At 37.5% G+C, this 23,632-nt stretch overlaps 1 protein-coding gene across 46 annotated transcripts in view; it reads left to right on the forward strand.

Moving 5' to 3' along the window:
• Positions 1–23,632, forward strand: part of NEK11 (NIMA related kinase 11) — a 328,327-nt gene that overhangs the window by 142,089 nt on the left and 162,606 nt on the right. For 28 of the 46 annotated variants that reach the window (XM_024928044.4, XM_057301902.2, XM_063602922.1 and 25 more), the window contains 2 exons: positions 254–361; positions 2,215–2,329. In XM_024928044.4, the coding sequence (XP_024783812.1) occupies positions 254–361; positions 2,215–2,329 (223 nt within the window). Of the gene's footprint in view, positions 1–253; positions 362–2,214; positions 2,330–6,197; positions 6,571–16,121; positions 16,196–23,632 lie in introns of those variants that run through there. The other 18 variants (XM_063602926.1, XM_057301904.2, XM_063602925.1 and 15 more) reach the window with 5 other exon arrangements.

A 23,632-nucleotide genomic window follows, 5' to 3' on the forward strand; every position in this document is an offset into this window, starting at 1 on the left:
AACTTGGAATGCACCTTGATTGCCTATGAATCTTGTTAAGATGCAGATTCTGATTCAATTAGTCCAGGGTGCAGCCTGAGATGTTGCATTTCTTATAATCCCTCTGCTAATTCCTATGCTGCTGGTCTGTTTCCTATGTATACCTTGATTAATAATGAATAGAAAATGGGCCTCCTGAAAGCAGCACTTCACCTCTAGATGAAGAAAGACTTGGAAAACCACTGCTGAACAGACCTTGTCATAATCTCTTTAGGAAAAAACACATTTAAAAGGAATGGAAGAAAAGGAGGAGCAACCTGAGGCAAGACTTTCTTGTTCACCCCAGGATGAGGATGAAGAGAGGTGGCAAGGCAGGGAAGAGGCAAGTTTAATCATATTCACAAGCACAAAAGTGAGGCAGGTTTAATGATATCCAGAGAACAAAGGGGAAAGAAAATGGGAAGCCGAACACTTTCCAGAGGAGCCTGAAGGGTTTTAAATGTAGCAGGAAAAAGCTTCATTGAGCTGAAAAAGATGAAATAAATATAGGAAAGAAATTAGATTAATCAGATGCAAGAGGCTAAAGAAAAATGTGATAAGGAGAAGAGGAAGAGGAAAATGCTCCCATCTTTGAGTGCTTTCCTTCCCCTTGCCCATATACATGTTTATGATTTAATTTCTTGCTAATCTCATTGGGGCTCTGTTCTCTATTCCTTTTTGCATCTCTCTTGCCTGGTGGAAGCAAGCTACTTTATATTTCAAAAGCACTTACAGGAGAGAATCAGAGTTATGGGAGAGAATGGGCTCTATGTCGCCTCTCAAACATGTTATAAAAATTATTTGAGGCATGTAGAGAGAGTGGCTTGCTTTGTTTTTCAGACCCTAGCTGACAAGGCCTTTTATTTTAGCAGGCATTTTCTGCTTGGCTGAATTTGGGCTTTGAAATCTTGAAGCACCATCGAATGTGGAATCATGTTAGGCACTGTTTCTCTAAAGAATCACAGCTTAAAACAGTTGGATACCATAATACATAAGACAGGCCAGGTCTGTCTTTGATCCTGTGGCATATACAGTTTTGCTGGGGCTAAAGTTAGGTCTCTGTGAAAAGTACATAGCAGATCAGGTCTCCATACGTGGAGAGGTAATGGGGATCAAAGATCAGACCATGTCCTTCTCTTTCTAAGAGAAGCAATTATAACAATTCTATCTTTCTCTTCAAAGAGAAACTCAGCAAATCAAAGTTAATTGAGAGTCCAAATACATACTTATTTTCAAATAATTTCTGAAGTGCACGTAAAGACGTATTTCATGTACTCTCTGTTCTTTATCTGTAAAGTTCTCTGTGTGCTCTCAGTGATCCTTTGAAATCTGGAACCAATTTCGCCTCCTGAAACAATTATTATACAGTACAGAAAACTGACTTCTTAAAAACACTTTATGATGATATTCTCACAAATACCGCACTGCAGTGTGGCATGGCTTCATTTTACTTATTAAGATTAGTTTGAACTTTCTTTTAAATTTTCTTTTATTAAAAAGACACTCCTGGAGTAGTTTCCCATGAAAACCATTTATCAAGAAAAATAGATCAACTCAGCACCAGCTCCAGGTTCAAACACAAATACACACACACACACACACACACACACACACACAAAACTAAGGGAAAAAGGCAAAATGATTTCTTGAAATACCTATTGATTTTGGCTAAACCTTTTATTTTTTTGAAGTGTGAATTCTTTCATCATGTGGTCTCTTAGATCTTTTTCTTTCAGGAAATTGGAATTCATAGAATCACAGAGCTTTAAAGCTAGAGGGGAACTTGTAAGTCATTCAGGCTAACACCTTTAATTTTGAGATGCAGAAACTGAGCAGGGCTGGAGTAGGGTGTGGTAAGTGGAACACCCTAGGTGCCAAATTGAAGAAGGCCCCCCTCAGCTGCCAATGGAGTGAGTACCTTCAATTGGTACCTTGGGCATCCCACTTGGCTTATCTAGTCATGATCCTGAAACTGAGCCCATGAAGGTTAAATGCTTTGTGCAAGGTCACCTGTCTCATTGATTCAGGGCTGTTTCTCTTATCCCAACTTACCTCCTGAAGTTTGAAAACGTTTAAGGGAGAGGATTAGGTAGGCTTGTTTCCAAGTAGTCTTCTAAATAAGAATATTTTTTTCATTTGTGGTAGTGCTGTTTCCTTCTATCAGCATCTCATGAATTGTTAATTACCTTCCACAAGGAATCTGATGAACCAACTTTAGAGAACCTGCCTGAGTCTCAGCCTATTCCTTCCATGGACCTCCGCGAACTTGAATCAATTGTAGAGGATGCCACATCTGACCTTGGATATCATGGTATGTGTTTGCATTGATTTTCAGAAGGATGCTCACAGCTGCTGCACAGGTTGCTGTGGCCGACTTTGCAGTGGGTCTGTCTGGCCTCTGGGAGAAGCTCTGAGTGTATGCAGCTATTATCAGTTTACCAGGGCTGGGCTATGACCAGGATGAAAAGTAGAGAAGCCAAGGATTTTTCTGTCCTCTCTATCTTCTTTGCAATAGTGAGGATGAGTTGGAAACTCACACCTGGTGAGAGACCTCTTCTGGGTGGGTTAAACAATGTTGTCGTTAAGCTGACTTTGGAATTGTGCAAACTCCGAATACTCCGGAGCACTGTGTCTTCCCTGTTCTGTAAATGGTTCTTCCAGTTGTCATAAATTTAAATTGAAGAAATGAAGCCAGGCTTTGGAAAATCAGCTATGCAGATGTGCATTACCAGAAAATAAAAGTGCTCAGAGCAGGAATACAAAGGGAGGCCTTTAGGATGGCTGACTTTGCTAGAGGACTTCCTGATGCCTTTGCTACCTCAGACCACACAGCAAACGAGTACACTTCCAGTAAACCTCTATTTTCACTTGGAATAAGACTTTAATTAGTGGTCCAAATGGAGCAGATACATGCAAATGGAGTAGGTACATCATAAGCTAATGGTTAAATGCATGAGTTTTGGAGTAAAAAATTTGGCCCTATCAGAGAAGGCCCTGACAACATAATCTCTCTAGGTCTCAGTTTTCTTATCTATGAAATAAGAATAATAATGCCTTCTTTCAGGGTTGTTGTGAAGAGCAAATGAGACGTGGCATGTGGAGTGGTCTTAGTTCAGTGCCCAGCACACAGTAAGTGCTAAAGAAGGGGAAGCAGTTATGACACTTTGAGCAGAGGAGGGTTATCAATATAGGTGTCTTCTCAGTCTTGTTCACCAGTCTCCCCAGTGCCTAGAGCAAATTTCCAGGAACATGCTAAGCACTCAATAAATATTTCTTGAGTGAATTAATGAGTGGATGAATACATGAGTGAATGTTAGTCTGGTCCTCTGAGAAGCAGATGCTAAGATGGGACTACAATTGCAACGTTACTTTTAGAGAAAATGCTTATATAAAAGAAAATAGGAAAGAGCTAGAAAAAACCAGGGGAACCATTAGACCACTGATTAAAGTCTTATTCCAAGTGAAAAGAGAGGTTTGGTGAAGGTGAACTAGATTCCTCTGCAGTTAGAGGTAGCAAAGGCATCAGGAAGTCCTCTAGCAAAGTCAGCCATCCTACAGGCCTGCCTTTGTATTCCTACTGTGCTCCAGTAGTAGCCCATCGGGAGGCATCATAGCCTCTGAGAGAATGCAGAGATGGATTTAAGAGCATAGCAGCTGGGATCCTGGGCCAGTTGCACTCTGTGTTGTTGGAGGTCTGCAAGTGCATCCTTATGGCTGCACAATGATGTAACAACTCTCTTTGGCAGCAGTTTAGCTGTCTTCTCAAATTGAGAATTAAGGTAGTGAACCTTGGATTATCTTGTCTTCTCACCGGATTTGCACTTACTAGAGCTGTTAAAGCCTGTGCTGCCTCCTTCAGCTGTATGGAGACAAGCACCTGAAGCTCTTTAGATTGGCATTAGCCAGCTTTTAAAATGGTGCTATGGAAGCCATCTTGTAACAGACATTCTTGACAAACAAATATATATTTCAGATGGATTTCTGTCTTAGGCCTTTTATGGTATTTGATATATTATTTGTTAATTTCCAAAAGTGAAATTTGGAAGTATAGAAATATCCCATGGACTTCTCTTTCTAAAAATAGAAATGTCAGAGACATTAGAACCAGAGCGACTCCATCTTGAATAAGAGCTGAGTAAAATAAGGCTGAGAACTACTGGGCTGCATTCCCAGGAGGTTAAGGCATTCTTTGTCACAGGGTGAGACAGGAGACCAGCACAAGATACAGGTCACAAAGACCTTGCTGATAAAACAGGTTGTAGTAAAGAAGCCAGCCAAAGTCCACCAAACCCAAGATGGCAAAGAAAGTGACCTCTGGTCATCCTCATTGCTCATTATATGTAAATTGTAATGCATTAACATGCTAAAAGACACTCCCACCAGCACCGTGACAGTTTACATGTGCCATGATGACATGGGAAGTTACCTTATATGGTCTAAAAGTAGGATGAATCCTCAGTTCTGGGAGTTTCCCACCCCTTTCCTGGAAAACTCATGAATAATCCACCTGTTGTTTAGCATATAATCAAAAAACAACTATAAGTCTATTCAGTCGAGCAGCTCATGCCCCTGCTCTGCTCATGGAGTAATCATTCTTTTGTTTCTTTACTTTCTTAATAAACTTGCCTCCACTTTTCTCTATGAACTTGCCCTGAATTATTTCTTGTGCGAGGTCCAAGAACCCTCTCTTGGGGTCTGGATCGGACCCTTTGCCAGTGACAGAAAGCTGAGAAAGTTAGGCAATATGTAGCTCCCAATACCTGTGGCTTGTGCTCTGCTGGAGGACAGAGCCATCACTATTTATGCATAGGAAGCCCCAGGACAAGATATTGAATGGGTGGTCTAGGACCAAAAAGTCTGAGCTTCTTCCTGGTTTCAAATAGGAAAAGTACTTAATACTGCATTTCATAGATGGGAAGCCAAAGACATTAAGTGGTTTGCTTAAGGACCACAGAGTTCCTGCTTTCTATCTAGTATACCACCCTTTCCATTTCCCCCAAAGTGTGTGTTTTCGGTGGTGGTAGGTAGAAGCAATTGACTTGTAAGAAACAGAAAAACATGTCAAAGGAACTGGACTTTCGAAAGGCAGAGTCTTTGTCATGTGTCTCTTTGCTAATTTTTGTGAACTGTTATAGCCAAATTACTCCCAAGCTAGTCTTGACCACAGGTTCTGGCTACTATGGAAAACCCAAGCTATGTCCTTCTTACCTCTCATTTTGTCTTTTGTCATGGAGGTTTCAGTATGGTAGACAGTGTGCTGATTTACCAGCCAGACTGGAAATCGTCAAATCTACTTCTTTGACCACTTTGTTCATGTTGTAATGTAAACACTATTTAGGCCTCTATGATAAACTATCAGATTAGAAAAAATACATAATAGTTTTAGGTGGATCAGATGCCTTGTAAAATACTTTAAACATTTCCGTTATTTTTTCCTGTCTGTAAATTCATACTTTCTAAATGCTATTCTTTCTTAATATTAAATTCAAAAAATAAACTTAGAACTATGAAAATACAGCCTTGATAGGCATTTAGGTCGATTCTATGTCTTTGCTATTGTGAATAGTGCTATAATGAACCTAAAATAAAAGTAAAAAAAGAAGAAAAAAAGAAAATGCAACCTTTGGGTTTGACAAATCATTAGAATGGTGGGCAACTACCAGAAAATTAGTGATCACAGAGATTAATTGAAGTGAAATTTTGAAACATGAGACTTAATTTGTTGATGAACTCTGAAGTGGTTAATTATTTTTTGCCTTTTAGAAGATTAGACTGCAAACTTTCAGCACCCAAAGGAAATTTGTATTTATTTTTTATTTGGCATGTATATGTAAAATAAAATTATACAGTCATTCTTTCAAAGCTCCTACACCAAACATTTAATTAGTCTTTGAGGTTGAATTGGAAAATTCCCTCTGGCATATGAGGAGTTAGTTGCAGAGAAGAAAGACAGGATAAGACTTATTATTTACATTTGATGTGCATTAGTTGACTATAGCTGATTTAATCTAGTGAAAGTCATAGGTAACCATTATAACCAAATGAGAAAGTACAACTGGAATGTTAAAGAAATTATCCCCATTTAACTTCTTATATGTAATGCTAATGATATCTTGCACATTAATTTTTGCCAGGAACTTCTTTGTACTCTAGCATTTGTTTTTTATTTTATTTTTTAGCAACTCACAGCTGACTTTCAGAGCAGTGTTTTTTCCAAAGCTGGAATAGCCTGAGACTCTAGGGCCTGGGTCTACAAGGAGCATGACTCCCTACCCCACCATTCAGATGTGGAGAATGCAGTGAAGTAGGCCTTGGCTGCTTACCCACATCCTGACCAGCTGTCACCTCTTCATTTCCTGTTCAGCCACTCTTTAAGCAATCACTGAGCCCAGTGCTCAGAGATAGCTCAGACCTGTAGGTGGTTGTGCTTTGCTTGCCTGTAGGAGCCCCACATGCCCTTTACAGTTCTGGGCTGTCTACGACTTACGACATCACCTCTTCTTTTTAAATGTCCAAGTGGAAATAAAGTGATTTGAACTTTGCTAATTAAATATGATATGTTTTTATTGTTTTAATTTTAAAAAGAAAACCTCTACTCACTCACTAATTCCACTTTTAGATGGTTATCTGAAAGAAAACCTCTACTCACTCAGTAATTCCACTTTTAGATAGTTATCTGAAAATGCATCTACAAGAAGACCTGTTCACAAATGTTTCTAGAAGTTTTATTCATAAGTACTCAAAATAAAAAACAAGTGTCCATCAATAGGTGAAAGGATAAGCAAATGTGTAGTTTGTTGATGGAATATATACTATTTGACACTGAAAAGGAACACACACCAATATATACAACAATATAGATAAATACTTTTAAAATTATGTGAAGTGAAAGAAGCCTCACATAAAAGAGTTCATACTGAATGATTCCATTTCTATGAGTTCTGGAACCAGAAGTACTTATCTATAGTAATAGAAATTAGGCCAGTGGTTGCCTGGGCGTGGTAGTGGTGGGAGTTGACTCTAAAAGGGCACACGGAAACCTTTTTTTGTGATAGAAAAGTTTGTAAGTTTGCTATCTTGATTGTGGTGATGGCTACCCAGATGTGTAAATTTGTCAAAACTCATTGGACTCAATACTTTAAATTAGTGCATTTTATTGTATATAAATTATACCTAAATAAAATTGATAAATTAAAAAAATGTTAAAATATTCAGAAGAAACAATATAATGCTTAGCTGTCTATGTGTTAGCGAATGAATGGCCAAGAAAGATGTGAGTGAAGTCATGGAGATAGAAAACAATTGGGAGATCTTTGGGTATCACCTGGGACACAAACTCCTTAATCCAGAAGGTGATCACAGGGTTTGAGACTTTCTTCTAGCATCAGCTGAACAACGTTGTCTTCCACAAGGAGTGTTAACAAAGCTTTGGGGTCCTTTCCAAGGAGGAAAGTTGGCTATTTGGAGATAAGGGACAGGGATCTTTTAGCTCCTCTCTCTTCAGTCTTTATAGTTGGGGGTGGAGGTGCACACATCTGAGTAGCAGAGAGCCCTACCAGCAGATCTAAAAGGACCTAGTGCTCACTAAGGCCACTGGAGCATAATACAACAAAAGGTGATAGCTCAGACTCCAATGCCCAGCCCAAGATGGAGAAGCTGGTGGAGCTGCCTGGCTCTTTAGTTCTCAGAAAAGAAGACCAAACAAATGCCAGGGGTTACTTCCACATTCCTAGATCTTCCATCACTTCTGGAGCTTTAGATGTCTTCAAGACTTGATTTATAAAGATAAATTGATGGTGGTTTTATTTCATAATTGTCACTTATTCCACTGAGTTACATTTGCATTTCATAATAGTGTTTCCACCTGACTCTAATACTTGCTCTCAGGAATAAAGATGCCTGCAGTTCTCACTAATTTCTGAGTTCTAGAGGATAATTAGAATGAATCTAATACTGAATGAAGATGTGCTGATTCTCCACCCTGAGGCATATTTAATAATTTAGAGTGTTCCTTCTGTACGACAAGTCACTAACTAAAATTTCAAAGATTATATCCAATTTGAAAAATTAAGCTGGGTGCTGTCTAACACCTGCCCAACAAGCCACTTTGACATGGCATCCTAAGCAAACGTAATATAAATAGGGGGAAAATTAGTCCCAGAACGTCAGGTATTCATGGGGAAAACCAGCACCCACGGACATCCCAAAATAAGTAAACCGCCTGGGAAGGCTATATGTGATCCCATGGATCATCACTTAGCTAAATATAAATCATATAGTAGTTATTATACTAAAGGTCATGCTAGTAAGGCAGAGGGCATCCTTAAGTGGCCTTGCTTGGGTCATCATGGCTCAGATTTGGAACAAATCAATTAAGCAGAAAATTAAATAAGTATCAATCATAGCTTTAAGGTTGGATAGAAACAAATGTAATAGAGTAAAACCGTATAGAATGTGTGTTTCAGACAGTGCTCTGCACATACCACGGTATGGTTTTCCTTTAGTTGATGAATTTATTTTCCATGCATGCAGGTTTCACAGTTGTGCTCCATACTTATGTGCTTACCACTTGGAGAACATTGTTATGATGGCCAAAGAAAGCTAAGCTGCCATATGAAAGGGAATCTTTCAGATCTGCCTTTGAGTCCTGACTTTCCCATGTGATCGCACTGTGATTTTAAGGAACATAATTTCTGTCATCTGCAGTTTTCAAATTTATTTTTCATCAATAAAATGCAGTTAGTAATACCAATCTGAAAAATTTACTGTATTAAGTGAGACAACATGTATTTGATATAACACATATGTTAACATACAGTAACATACATGTCTGTTACTGTATTTCGCTCAATCAGTGACAGGAGCTATTACTACCAAGACAGATATAGAATGGTTAGATGGTGCTTATCACCTCTTGTCTACTTGTTAGAATTGAACTTAATCTTTTAAGACCCAGCTCAAAGACGTCCTCCTTGATTCGTCATCAGAAGATGTCTCCTACCAGGACTCTTTGACTAATCTCCCTGATCATTTTTCTCCTTTCTTAGAACATATCCTATGCTGCCTTACAGTACTGAGGTTGTGAACCTGACTCTTGCCCTAGTGTAGGTTGAAAAACTGGGATGTCTTTGTTAACAAGTCTTTGAAAAGCACTTTAAAAAGAATAGTAAGTAGTTATATTATAAAAATTACAGACACAGGATGAACAACAACATACAAAAAACCTATTCAAATATCACTCACATGAATACAGCATGTACTGCTTAATGACAGGAATATGTTCTGAGAAATGTGTCATTAGGCAATTTCATCCTTAAGCAAACATCAGAGAGTATACTTGCACATACCTAGATGTTATAGCCTAATGCGCATCTAGGCTCTATGGTATAGCTTGTTGCTCCTACACTACAAACCTGTACAGCATATTACTGTCCTGCATATTGTAGGCAATTGTAACACAGTGGTAAGTATTTGTATATCTAAACATAGAAAATAGACAGTAAAAACACAATATAAAAGATGGTACACCTGTATAGGGCACTTATCATGAATGGAGCTTGCAGGACTGGAAGTTGCCATGGGTGAGTCAGTGAGTGAGTGGTGAGTGAATGTGAAGGTCTAGGATATTCACTACTGTTTACTACTGTAGACTTTATATATAAGCACTATATATATAACACTTAGGCTATACTAAATTTATTTTTAAAATATTTTTCTTCAACAATAAATTAACCTCAGCTTACTGTAATTTTTTTACTTTATACAATTTAATTTTAAAAACTTTTTGATTATTTTATAACACTTGGCTTAAAACACAAACACATTGTACAGCTGTACAAGAATATTTTCTTTTTTATATCATTCTATAAGCATTTTCTATTTTTAACATTAATTTTTTTAACTTTTGAATTTTTTTGTTAAAAACGAAGTCACGAACACACATATTAGCCTAGGCCTTCTGCCTTTCACCTCCATATCTCGTCCCACTGGGAGATCTCCATGGACGATAACATGCAGGGAGCTGTCACCTCCTATGATAACAATGCCTTCCTCTGGAATATCTCCTGAAGGTTTTACAGTTAACATTTTTTAAATAAGTAGAAGGAGTATACTATAAAATAATGTTAATAGTATAGTATAGTAAATATGTAAAGTAGTAACATAATTACGATTATATTGTACATGCTTGTATGCCCTATACTTTTATATGACTGACAGTGCAGTATGTGTGTTTACACTGCATCACTAGGTAATAGGAATTTTTTAGTTTAATTATTATCTTATGGGACCATCACTGTATATGTGGTTCGTTGTTGACTGATACGTCATTATGCAGTGCATGACTGTACTTGTACTTTAAGATTGTTATGGCTTGAATGTCTGCTCTCAAAAACTCAGTTGTTGGCAGTGTGATAGTATTAAGAGGTGGGGTCATTAAGAGGCAATTCACTCATGAGGACTCCCTCCTTATGAATGGGATTAAGTGCCCTTATCAAAGGGCTTGATGGAGTGAGTTCATCCCTCTTGTTCTTCTACCTTCCACCATGTGAGGACACAGTGTTCCTTCACTGCAGAGGATCAAGCAATAATACGCCATATTGGCAGCAGAGAGCAGCCCTTACCACACAACTGAACCTGCTGTTGCCTTGATCTTGGACTTCCCAGCCTCCAGGACTGTGAGAAATAAATTTCTGTTCTTTATAAATTACCCAGTCCGTGGTATTTTGTTACAATAGCACAGACAGGCCAAGAAAAGGATAGAACTTGTACTGACAGTTTCCTATGCAGATTTCAAGGAGAGCTTTATCTGAAAAATATGAGCTGGAAGTAAGGAGTTGCACAACTCATAGTCATGACAAGGACACTTAGTCTGTATGCATGTGAGGAGTTTAAATAATTGTATTTCATGAAATTTCAGAGTGGGAAAAAAGCAGTAGCTCTAAATATTTTATATAATATGGGAACATAAGTTTAAATTTGTTACTAAATTAACAATGTATTATAAATAGAAATTTATCTGTTTGACTTATACTCCTAATAGTTCAACATTCAAGTTTGATATTCTTATTAGAAAATGAGGCAAGTCTTAAAATTTTCTAGGTTTCCTTACAACTAGACATATACCATATTTCATCCAGTCTAAAATACACAGTTTTGCACATTTGAACACCTCTGAAATGGAGATGCATCTTAAAATAGATGGCATATCATAATTTCATGGACAGTAGTTTTATTAATGATATATAATATAATGATTCATTTCAAAATTGATGGTGTCTTTGATTTTGTAAAGTACAATATGATATTTCTCAATTGTATTGGTCAGGCTAGGCTACACTTGCTGCTGTAACAAATACACCTATTGACCTAGGTAACAAGGGATTTATAGCTCATTCCTATAAAGTCCTATGTGGGAAAGAATCTCTCAGGGCAGATATTCCCTGTGCAGTGACTAAGGACCAAGGCTTCTTCTATTTTATACCACCACCATCTCAGCATTTGGCTTTCAATGTTCCCACAAGCAGCAGAAGTAGATTGGAAGTAGCACACCCACACATAAATTCTTCAGCTTGAAAATTACTTCCTCGCAATTTCATTGACTAAAACTAGTCATGTGGCCCAACTTTCCACCAAGGGCCTGGGAAGTACAGTCTTTCCTGTGCCCAAGGAGGAGAGAATCAGACATGGGTGAACACTACTGATCTTACCACAACAATCTATCTTAGTTACCTGACTCTGAAATTAGGGTAATGAACAAAACCCAAATATATAATTGAATGATGTGAAATTTATGTTCCAATTAGAGAAACTAATACCTTTATTCTTTTACAAAAGAATATATTGACTTGTACCAAAATGAACTATTATAAAATAGGCTTATTTCTTCATATTCTATCATAAAACTGATGACAAAAACAATATTTTATTTAGTTTTAAATTTCCTGATTAAACCTAAAAAGCAAAATATAATTAAAAAAGGAATGAGCTATAAATCCCTTGTTACCTAGGTCAGCAGGTGTATTTGTTACAGCAGCAAGTGTAGCCTAGCCTGACCAATACAATTGAGAAATATCATATTGTACTTTACAGAATCAAAGACACCATCAATTTTGAAATGAATCATTATATTATATATCATTAATAAAACTACTGTCCATGAAATTATGATATGCCATCTATTTTAAAATGCATCTCCATTTCAGAGGTGTTCAAATGTGCAATATATGTGAGACATTTATTAAGTTGGTTCTTGAATCTCTTAATTCAGTCTATAATATGTAAAATTCTATATTGGGGCCATATGAAGCCTTGCTAGAACTGCTGGAGAACAGGGTTATATTTGTAAGGGCAATATTTACAGTCTTTCTTAGCTCCTCATTTCTGCCAGCTAACGAAAGTTATTATTGTAGGAAGAAGAATGGGCTCCAAAGATGTCCTTAAAATCCTGATGTCCTAAGGCTGTCCTAATCCTTGGAACCTGTGAATATGTTAAGTTACATGACAGAGGGGAATGAATTAAGGTTACAGATGGAACTAAGGTTGCTAATCAGATAGGGAGATTATTCTGATTATTTGGATGTGCTCAGTGCCACAAGGGTTCTTAGAAGTAGAAGAGGGAGGCAGACAGGGGAGAACCAGAGAGATGGCAGTGAGACAAGGAATTGGCCCAACATTGCTAGCTTTGAAGATGGAGGAAGGAGACAATGAGCCAAGGAAAGCAGGTGACCTTTAGAAGCTAGAAAAGGGAAGGAAATGGATTCTTCCTCCTTGGATCCCCCAGAAAGGAAGGCACCCTGCCAACAAGTGTATCTTAGCTTGGTGAGATCCATGTCAGACTTCTGATCTACAGAACTAAAAGATAACTTTGTGTTGGCTGGGCGCAATGGCTCACGCCTGTAATCCCAGCACTTTGGGAGGCCAAGGCGGGCAGATCACAAGGTCAGGAGATGGAGACCATCCTGGCTAACACGATGAAACCCCATCTCTACTAAAAATACAAAAAATCAGCAGGGTGTGGTGGCGGGCACCTGTAGTCCCAGCTACTTGGGAGGCTGAGGCAGGAGAATGGCGTGAACTCAGGAGGCAGAACTTGCAGTGAGCTGAGATCGCACCACTGCACTTCAGCCTGGGCGACAGAGCGAGACTCCACCTCAAAAAAAAAAAAAAAAAAGAAAAAGAAAAGATAACTTTGTGTTATGTTAAATCACAAAATTTGTGGTCATTTGTCACAGTAGACGTAGAAAACTAATAGAGCTATATTGGATTATGTCTGCTTCCAGTCAAATAACCACCATCTTTGATTCATATGCTAGTTTTTTTTGTTGAAGTGATTGAAATAGCTTGCTTTGGTGTTTAGGCCAGACTTTAATTTAGAAATTTATGATAGGCATTTTAATTAATATTCTTTGATTTTTATAAAGGAACTTCCTATTTTGTTTTGTGACATTAAGGGCCACCTCAGTACCAGACACTAATTGTTGTAAGTGAGAGATCCCCTAGAATCACCTGTCAAACTCTTTCATTTTTTGAAGTGAAATAGCACATCTCCAGAAAAAAAAAGAAAAAAGAAAAGAAAAAAGAACTTTCTGGCAAGTAACTATGGCAGCAAAACCTAATATCTTTTTCACTCATCAGTAACAACATTTTCAACTGACTTCTCTTTTTCTCTTGCTTCTAAAAAACTCAAAAAAAGAAAAATAGGAAACCTCTAAAAAGATCCAAAATGATCGTTGCATTTCATAATAGTGTGTATAAGTGTGAGCAGTATAATGAATTTGACTTATTCTCTCCTTTATCGTCAATTTTCCACTTCTGTCTTCAGGGAAGTATGCGAAGTCGCCAGCATTTACAACTCACCAGGTAGACTTGTCTCTGATCTTGCAGGATGGGTTTCTTGCAAACCCATCTCATTGTTCTGTGCATTGGCATCCACATGTGGGGATATATCTATATGAATGTGTAGTATAAACATACCTACCTACCTTTACAGCTAACCTTGATGATCCTTTCCTGCTAACCCCTTCATTTGTCTGAATTTTTTTTCTGGCCAAGGCTCGTTTAAATTATTAATGGGAGTTCTTCTTACTATTGAAGATTAGCTGGCAAAGTAAATATTTGTAGGTGAGTTTAAGATGCCTGCAGTCTTTCATTGCATGCATTGGCGCCTGGGCATTTTGGGTTGTAGAAATCAAAGAGACTTTACCCTTTTTTATATCTCAGATTGATTTTCTCTTTTGACTCTAGAAGAAATGAAAAAACTCAACCCTTCTTCCAGCTCAATTCCACATGACCTGTTTTCTTGGCTTCAAATAGCATAAAACTAAATTAACCTGCTTCTTTCCTTCCACCCTCTACCTCCCACAAATCCATTTTAAGATATAATAATTTGACAATTTGCATAAGCAGTTGCTTATGAGCATATGGTGTCTAGTCAAATAAATTTTGCCTCCTTTTATTTGTGAGATTATACATTTTGAACAGGACCAACCTTTGTGTGTTTTTGACATCCCAAATGAAAAATTTTAGTGGTATATTTGAGAGGGTTGAAAGGTGACTACCGATTAAGAAAGAGCAGATTTTAGAAAAAATTTTAAAATGTTTCCCTTGGCCCCTTTAGCTCTGTGCCGTTTTTGAGGAGAGTAGGTCATTGCCCTGACTATGCTAACATGTTCACAGGCCAACTTCTTTTTGAAAATTAAATAAAATTTAAAGTTCTGGGATATGTGTGCAGGATGTGCAGGTTTGTTACATAAGTAAACATGTGCCATGGTGGTTTATGGCACTTGTCAACCCATCACCTAGGTATTCAACCCCATATGCATTAGCTATTTATCCTGATTCTCTCCCTCCCCCTGGCCCCACGACAGGCCCCAGTGTGTGTTTTTCCCCTCCCTGTGTCCATGTGTTCTCATTGCTCAGCTCCAACTTATAAGTGAGAACATGTGGTGTTTGGTTTTCTGTTCCTGTGTTAGTTTGCTGAGGATAATGGCTTCCAGCTCCATCCATGTCCCTGCAAAGGACATGAACTCATTCCTTTTTATGGCTGCATAGTATTCCATGGTGTATATGTATCACATTTTCTTTATCCAGTCTATCATTGATGGACATTTGGGTTGATTCCATATCTTTGCTATTGTGAATAGTGCTGCAATAAACATACATGTGTAACAGAATGATTTATATTCCTTTGGGTATATACTGGTAATGGGATTGCTGGGTCAGATGGTATTTCTGGTTCTAGGCCTTTGAGGAATCGCCACACTGTCTTCCACAATGGTTGTACTAATTTGTATTCCCACCAACAGTGTAAAAGCATTCCTATTTCCCTACAGCCTTGCCAGCATCTGTTGTTTCTCGACTTTTTATAATCGCAGAGGCCATCTTCTTACCTGTCCCTAGGAACTCCATGATTCTTTGGTGCCATCATGATGTCATTCGATGCCTCACCTCTTACTTTTTGCTCTCAGTAAATCATATTCCTATAATCATTGCTCTCTCAGCTCAAAATTCCATCCAGCAGGCATCATGGTAAAAACATGTATTTTCCATTATATTGGCAATATTCATTGATTCAAAAATGTCAGAGGAAGTACTCACAGTATAGGAATGTATCATACCACAGCAACTTAGAGTCAATAAACTAGTTCTTTGTTACTCAAAGTGTGACCTGTGGATTACAATCACTAGCATCCTGAGAATTTGTTAGAAATGCAGAATCTCGGACTTCACTTCAGACTTCCTAGATCAGAAGATGCATTTTTAACAACATCTCAGTGATTCGTAGGCACATTAAAGTTTGAAAAGGACTGAGCTAGACTCTAAACCCAAAAGAGTATGGACCATGTCCGTCTTGCTCACCATTTTATTCCTACCTACTTATACAGTAACTAGTTCAGAGTTGGTGTTGCTAAGTATTTGTTGAATGAATGACTAAACCTAGGGAAAAATCCTATTAAGAACACGAATGCTTTTTATCTTAAACAGCATACATTTCACACAGAGATTAATTCAGTTGGGGAAGCAGTAGAATAACAAGTTGCCAGGAGAGGATAAGTTGTATGCATCACTGTTCATCTATAAAATTTTTCTCTTTCTTCTTAAAGGAGACTGTAATCTAATTTCGCTAGATGAATACTGGAAAAATGAAAAATAAAGGAATTTCTGAAATAAGGAAAAAGAATTCTCCATGCATACTTTTTGAGTCCCCTAGCTGTTGCATCTTTCTTTATTGATACCCCTACATTTAAATAATATTTTAGGTAAGTCACCAACAGTTTAAAAATATGGTTTGTTCTTCTGCAGTAACTATAGAATAGTATTTAATTTAATAGAAATGGCCAGCCATCCTTTAATAGAAGGGTCACCAGAGTAATCCTCCCAAGACTCCTTGGGATGTGTCCTGCCTAAGAACTACTGGGAATTAAAGGGTTGTATGAAGTATAGTCTGTATTACAGGTGCACACTTGTTTCTTTTGTTTGTATCAGTTAGTCTCCCCATGGAATTCATGACAGCACTTTCCATATGACAGAACATTAGCAAATATTGGTTGAATCACTATTTTTTAATAACAGGCCTAGTAGGGCCATTACGTGAAAATATTTTTTTAGTGGTTGTGTTGGCTGGATCCTCTGGAAAGCAGATAATAAGACAGAGTTAGAAGTATAAGAGCTGTATTAGGGTAATGTCTGTTGAAAGAAAACTGATAGAAAGATTGGGAGTAGGCAGAGAACCTTCAGACTATGATGCAGGTCTGACACCTGTGAAAGGCAAGCAGGAAGGAAAACAGACTGGGCAAGAAGAGTCTCAGACAGCACTGGAGCTCTGAGACAGCCTCATTCAGCCCAATGGGTGGCTTTGAACCAGCTTTTACTGGTTCAAAGATTTCCCATAGAGGAATCCCATATTGGACAGAAATGCTATGCCCTACTGTCCCCCACCAACTCAAATGCTCAACTGATCCCCAATATCTTACAGTTGGAGGCGCTGGGTTCACTGCATGCCTGGCAGCTAATCATCAAATTCTTGAAAGACCTGAGAAGCAGACTTCCACAGATGATTCATAGATAGTGGTTCCTTTGAGCCATTCCATATGCTTGAGATGGTAAAAGAGTATTTCGATAACAGTCTATAATTCAGTAGTTTTCTCTGACTTAAAGTAACTGTACCTCCAATATGTTCAAAGTAAGAATGACTAAAATTTCTGGAATATTCGTACACATTTCAGAAAAATCCACTAAACTGATGGCCACTGGTATACTTTAAAGAGATTTGGGGCCAGACTTTGTCTTTTCCTTACTTATGGCATTTACCAACTATGTGGACCTGGACAAAAAATTTAATATTCCCAAGCCTCAGTTTTCTCATCTGTATAATGGGAATAATCACACCCACTTTGCAGGGGTTTAGTGAGGAACAAATAAGATGATACACAAAGCTTAGCACAGCACGTGAAACAGAAAGTACACAACGATTTTTTACTAAAGGAGTATAATCAGTGTCAAAGCAAGTTGCAATATTTTCTCAAGTTTCACATAAAACCTTTGAAATGATGATCAATAGTATTTCAACTTTAATCACCAGGAAACCTTATAATTTTAGCCCATAAACACCTTCACTATATGCATTAAGAATAATTTAGAATACAGTATTTTTATTTGCTATTGTTTTTGCATTTATGAAAAATATAAAATCACTTTGGCTGATTAGTTCTGCATATCAAATGATGGTCTTAATGATGCCTATCTGGGCCAGTGAACTTAGTACCAAAATAAATTATCATCTTCGTCAGGTCTGTAGACAGCCCCCAGAATTAGAGCCAAGGCCCTACAAATGTGTATCAAGATAATGTAGGGAGAGTGCAGCAAACTGTTAATGACCTAATTCATGCCAAGGAAGGCATTGCCCTCCTGTTGGTGCATCAGGGATACCACTGTTATATCCAGAAGTAGGACCTGGGACAAAGTTCTTTCCTTAGAAGACGCTCCTTTGCCAGCCGTTTAGAGCCCATACACTAGCAGTTAAAATTTCCATCTATTTACTCTAAGTACATTATGAATGTAAATATATTTTGTGCTAAGGAGCATAAGAAGGACCAGAATATGTATCCATTTTTCCATTGTAGTCTCATTTGAGATTTAGGCCAAACTCAATAGATTAAAATATAGAGCTTGGTAGGCATAACCATGACTTTTGCAATGGAAATATTTAGGTAATACATGTGGCTTATTTTAATGTAATCCTCTGCTTTGGGTTTATAATAAAATCAGGTAATTTTCCTGATACATAGGGATTTGTTATCCACTCTACCTCAGAGGCTGTATGTATAAGTGAACTCCTGGTTTTAGACAAATTGCTTTGAATTACTTCCATTATTTTCTCCTTTAGTTGGAATATGAAGAAATTTCAGCAGGCGTTTTTTTCATAGCATAGATTTTGAAGACAAGGAAAAGTCTGTGCTTGTTTCTGGTGCTGTGCGTTTGAGGAGCACACACTGAAAGCAATTTGTCTAGAAGTATGCTGTCTGATTTGAAATCCACTAGCCACATGTGGTTACTTTAAATTAATTAAAGTTAAATACAATTAAAAATCTGTTCCTCAGTCACATTAGTCACATTTCAAGTGCTTAATAATTACACGTGGTTAGTGGGTACTGTGTTGGACAGCATACTTCTAGAACATTGTATCATCGAAGAAAGTCTTATTGGGCAGCACTGTTCCAGAGTAAAATCTAAGTATCTAAATTTTGAAAAAGCTCCACAGGTGATTCTGGTGGGAAACCTGTTTCAAAAATCACTATAACTACTATTAAATGTTGATCTTATATTTCAACTTAAAACTCACAAAAGATTCTATTTCCCTCATTTTCCAGTTCTTCCTTGGAATGAGGGATTGGTCTACTGAAATTCTCAAATACTGACAACATGTGTCAATAACTCTTCTCCTTTTTCATAGAGAAGGACACTGAAGTGCAAAGAGGTAAAAGATGAAGGAGGTATTGTTGAACTGGGCCCAGCCCCATCTGCAAATTTTTTTCAGAGGTTTCTCTTCTATGCTGTGACAGCTTTCCACTAAATAGAAGAAATGAGTACAGGTGTTTTGGTTGAAGTCCTACTTCCAGAGCATATTAGGACCAAACACTGTGATACTATTATGCTGCCTCAGACCATAGTGTAGTAAGTGAAAGCCCCAAAAGTCACACAGATTGAAAATAAAGTATTTCAGAGTTTACCTAATAATAATTCCTTCCCACAGTGAAAGACAAAGCTTACATTTATTAAAAACCAGTTGATCATGTTAATGAGTCAGAAGTGTTCAAACCAGCTGATTTTACAAGACTGAAGAGAAAATACAATTTAATTAGAGATGGTCAGGTAAAATAGCTAACAGTCATTAGTGACATCTAGGAGCAAATAAACAAACCCTGAGTTAATGAAGGGTACACAGGCAGATAGAGGCTTGACACTGGGACTAGAGCTGGCCTGGAGTGCCATAGTGTGAGTGTGTCTCTTGTGTGTAGTTGTGTAATGAGCTGTTTCTTACATAGCCTGGTACATAGAAGTGCATTTTGTGAGTTCATGTCTCCAAAGTGCTTGTGTGGCCTAAACAATGTCCATTTATTTTGGCTCCTTTGTGATTAAATTGTATGATTTTAAGGTGATAAGAAAATAGTCAGTGGTATTTCTTTTTCCTCTAAAAGATTTATTATTAGATTGGTGCAAAAGCAATTTCAATTTTTGCCATTGAAAGTAATGGCAAAAACCGCAATTACTTTTGCACTAACCTAGTATAATAGACTTTATTTTCTTAAGTGGCAGTTTGCCTCTTTGAGCTTCAAAAGTGGTTATCTTACGTGGCTCTGTAGAAATCTCTTCAAATTTACCTGTTTTCTTCTTTCTGGGCTTCCTTTTAGGAATTCTGGAGTCCTTTCTTTTAGGAATTTTACATTGCTGTTATCCTTGTACTTTGTAGGTACCATTATATCCTTGCACTTTTGAATCCTAATTGATTTTCCTGCTCCTAGGCAATTGCCTTTCATATGCTTTAGAAAAAGCATTGCCTGAGCACCACTTTTATCTTTCATCAACAGTCAATCTTCAACAAATATTTATCAGGCATCCATTCTGCTGAGAAAAGGGAATCCAGTAGTGAGCAAGACAGACTTGGTTCTGCCCTATAGAGCCTACAGTGAAGTTTTCCTCTACCCCAAAGTGTCTCATTACTTCCTGTAGTGAGTTGAATTATGACCCCCAAAAGATATGTCTGCTTGGAACCTCAGAATGTGACCTTATTTGGAATAAAGATCTTTGCAGATAAAATTAAGGTAAGGATCTTCGGGGGAGATCACCCTGGATTACAGTGGGCCCTGAATCCAGTGACAAGTCCTCATCAGAGAAGAGAAAATAAAACAGACACAGAGATATATTAATACAAAGAAGATGATGTGAAGAGATTGTAGTAATGCACCTACAAGCCAAGGAAGACCAAGGATTGCCAACAGCCACCAGAAGCCAGGAAGGAGGGGAGGCCTGGAACAGATTCTTCCTCAGAGCTTCCAGAAGGAACCAACCCTGCCAGTGCCTTGATTTTGGACTTCTGACCTCCAGAATTGTGAGAGAATAAATTTCTGTTGTTTTAAACCACCAAATTTGTGGGACTTCATTACAGCAGGCCTAGAAAACTAAAACACTTCTTGTCTTAGTCTGTTCAGGCTGTTGTAACAAAATACCATAGACTAGGTGGCTTATAAACAACAGAAATTTATTTATTACCATTCTGGAGACTGGGAAATCCAAGATCAATGCATTGGCAGATTCAGTGTCTGGCAAGGGCCTATTTTCTGGTTCATAGATGATGACTTCTCACTGCATCTTTTATAAGGGTACTAATCCCATTCATGAAGCCTCCATTCTCACAATCTCATCGCCCCTCAAAGGCTCCAACTTCTAATATCATCACATTGGTGATTAAGTGTCAACATATCAATTTAGGGGAGACACAAACATTAAAACCAAAGCATTTCCTTTATTCACTTTAAAAACATAAACCCTTTTATCTCATTTTTGTATAGCAGTCAAGAGAACAGGTTATTTAGGCAGACTGTCTGGGTTATAATTCTATCTTTGCCAATCACTATGGCATTTGGGTCAAATGCCATAAACCTCTGTGCCTCAGTTTCCTCATCTGTTAGATGGAAACCACAATAATATTGATGTCATAGCATTACTGTGAGGAATTTAAAAGCACTTAGAGAAGTTGCTGGAATGTAGTGATTAATAATTATTTTACTACTATTTTACTAATTTTCATTATTGTTAAAGGCTTACAGAATATTTCACAGCCAGTCCAAACAGAAATGTTTTTTCTAATTGCTCACTTACCATAGGACTTTATATCTCTACTATTTTTAATCACATATAGCCTTGTGATTGTATTTAACTTTACACATCGATGTATAGATCCATAAATATTTACTGAGAAACTGCTAAGTTCAAGGTATTTTGCTAGTCATTTTGGGAAACTTGAGCTAGAAATTATTTTTTTAAAGAAGCAAAAATTCTTTAGCAGCAAATGAACTTATTCATGCTCTCAAAAACTACTGTTCGAGCACTCACATGTGCCCGGCACTGTCCTGTGCACTGAGGATTCAGGAGTGAACAAAGCAGACACAAATCCCTGCCTCCATGGAGCCTCCATTCAACTGGGGGCGATGGAAAATAAACAGACAAATATGTTGGAGGTTGGGCTGGTGGGAGGTATTTGGATCATAGAGGCAGATCCCTCATGAATGGCTTAATGTCATCCCTAAAGTAATGAGTGATTTCTCACTTGATGAGTTCAGATGAGATCTGGTTGTTTAAAAGAGTGTAGCTTCTTCCCCCTTCTTGTTCCCTGTCTCACCATGTGACACCCACTCCCCCTTCACCTTCTGCTATGATTTTAAGCTTCCTGAGGCCCTCACCAGAAGTGGACACTGGCACAACACTTGCTGTACAGCCTGCAGAACCCTCAGCCAAAATAAACCTCTTTTCTTTATAAATTACCCATCCTCAGGTATTCTTTATAATTATAGTGATACAAGTGGACTAATACGCTATGGTAACAAGTTTAGTGGGGCATTGAATCTCTTAATCCAGGGTAAAATTAGAAGATAATCTTCCAATTCTGAAGACTAAAAGATCTCTAGAAATTATGATTTCAGAACAAAATATAATGATTGTAAATATTACAACATTTAACAACATAAAAATAACATGTTACCAAAATTGGGAGGTATGGAAAGGTGAGTTGGAAAAAAGCCTTAGTGTACAGACTTCTTTAACAGCAGGAAGTCAATTAATAGTATCTAAAAGTGAAACACATAGCCAATAAAAGATACAATGACTCCAGCCTCTTCACATTGTTATAATTATTATTCTTATCCTTACAGAGGTATGTTATTAACTAATATCTCTTGTGGTAAAGGAACAATTATCTAAAGTTCAGCAACTACTCAGTTTCAGTTTTTCTTTGATAATTTCAAAAAATACATTCAATACCTAGAAAAAATAATACTGTATTGCTTTCTCATTGCCGCTGTAACAAATAATCACAAACTTAGTGGCTTAAGCAATGCAAATGGACTCTCTTACAGCTCTGGAGATTAAAAGTCCAAGATTGGTCTCACTGGGCTAAAATCAAGATGTCACTGGGCTGCATTCCTTCTGGAGGCTCTAGTGACCTTGCTGTTTCCAGCTCATAGAGCTCCTGCATTCCTTGGTTTGTGCCCTCCTTTCTCTATTTTCAAAGCTAGCAACACTGGACCAAGCCCTTCTGATGCTGCCATCTCTCTGGTTCTCCCTCTTCTGTGCTGTGCCCTCTTCTATTTTTAAGGACTCTTATAATTATATTGGGCCCACCCAGGTAATCCAGGATGATCTCCCTATTTTAAAGGCAGCTAATTAACAATCTTAATTCTATCAATCTTAACTCTGCTTTGCCATGTAAGATAACATATTCAAAACTCTGGGGATTAGGATGTGAACATTGTTTGGGGGTTATTATTCTGCCTACTACAAATACTCTGAATTCTGATTAAAAAAATACAATGTTTAAAAAGAGAGTTAAGGACAGTCTTTTCAACAAATGATATTAGGAAGACTGGATATCTACATGCAAAAGACTAAAGCTAGACCCTTACCTCATACCAAAAATTAAAATTAAAATAGATCAAAAACCTAAAACTATAAAAACACATAGAAGAAAGCTCATGACATTGGATATGACAGTAATTTATTGATATGACACCAAAAGTACCAGCAACAAAAGAAAACATAGATAAACATGGATTTCATCAAAATGAGAAATTTTTATGTATCAAAGAATAGTATCAACATAGTAAAGTGGCAACCCACAGAACGGGAGAGAATATTTGCAAAGCACATATCCAATAAGGGATTAGTATCCAGAATATATAAAGAACTCTTGAAAACAACAACAACAAATCAAACAGCCCAATTAAAAAATGGACAAAAGATTTGAATAGAAATTTCTCCAAAGAAGATATACAGATGGCCAATAAGCACATAAAATGATGCTCCATATCACTAATCACTAGGAAAATGCAATTAAAAATCA

The sequence above is a fragment of the Pan paniscus genome, chromosome 2, assembly GCF_029289425.2.
Source record: "Pan paniscus chromosome 2, NHGRI_mPanPan1-v2.0_pri, whole genome shotgun sequence".
Taxonomy (NCBI): Eukaryota; Metazoa; Chordata; class Mammalia; order Primates; family Hominidae; genus Pan; species Pan paniscus.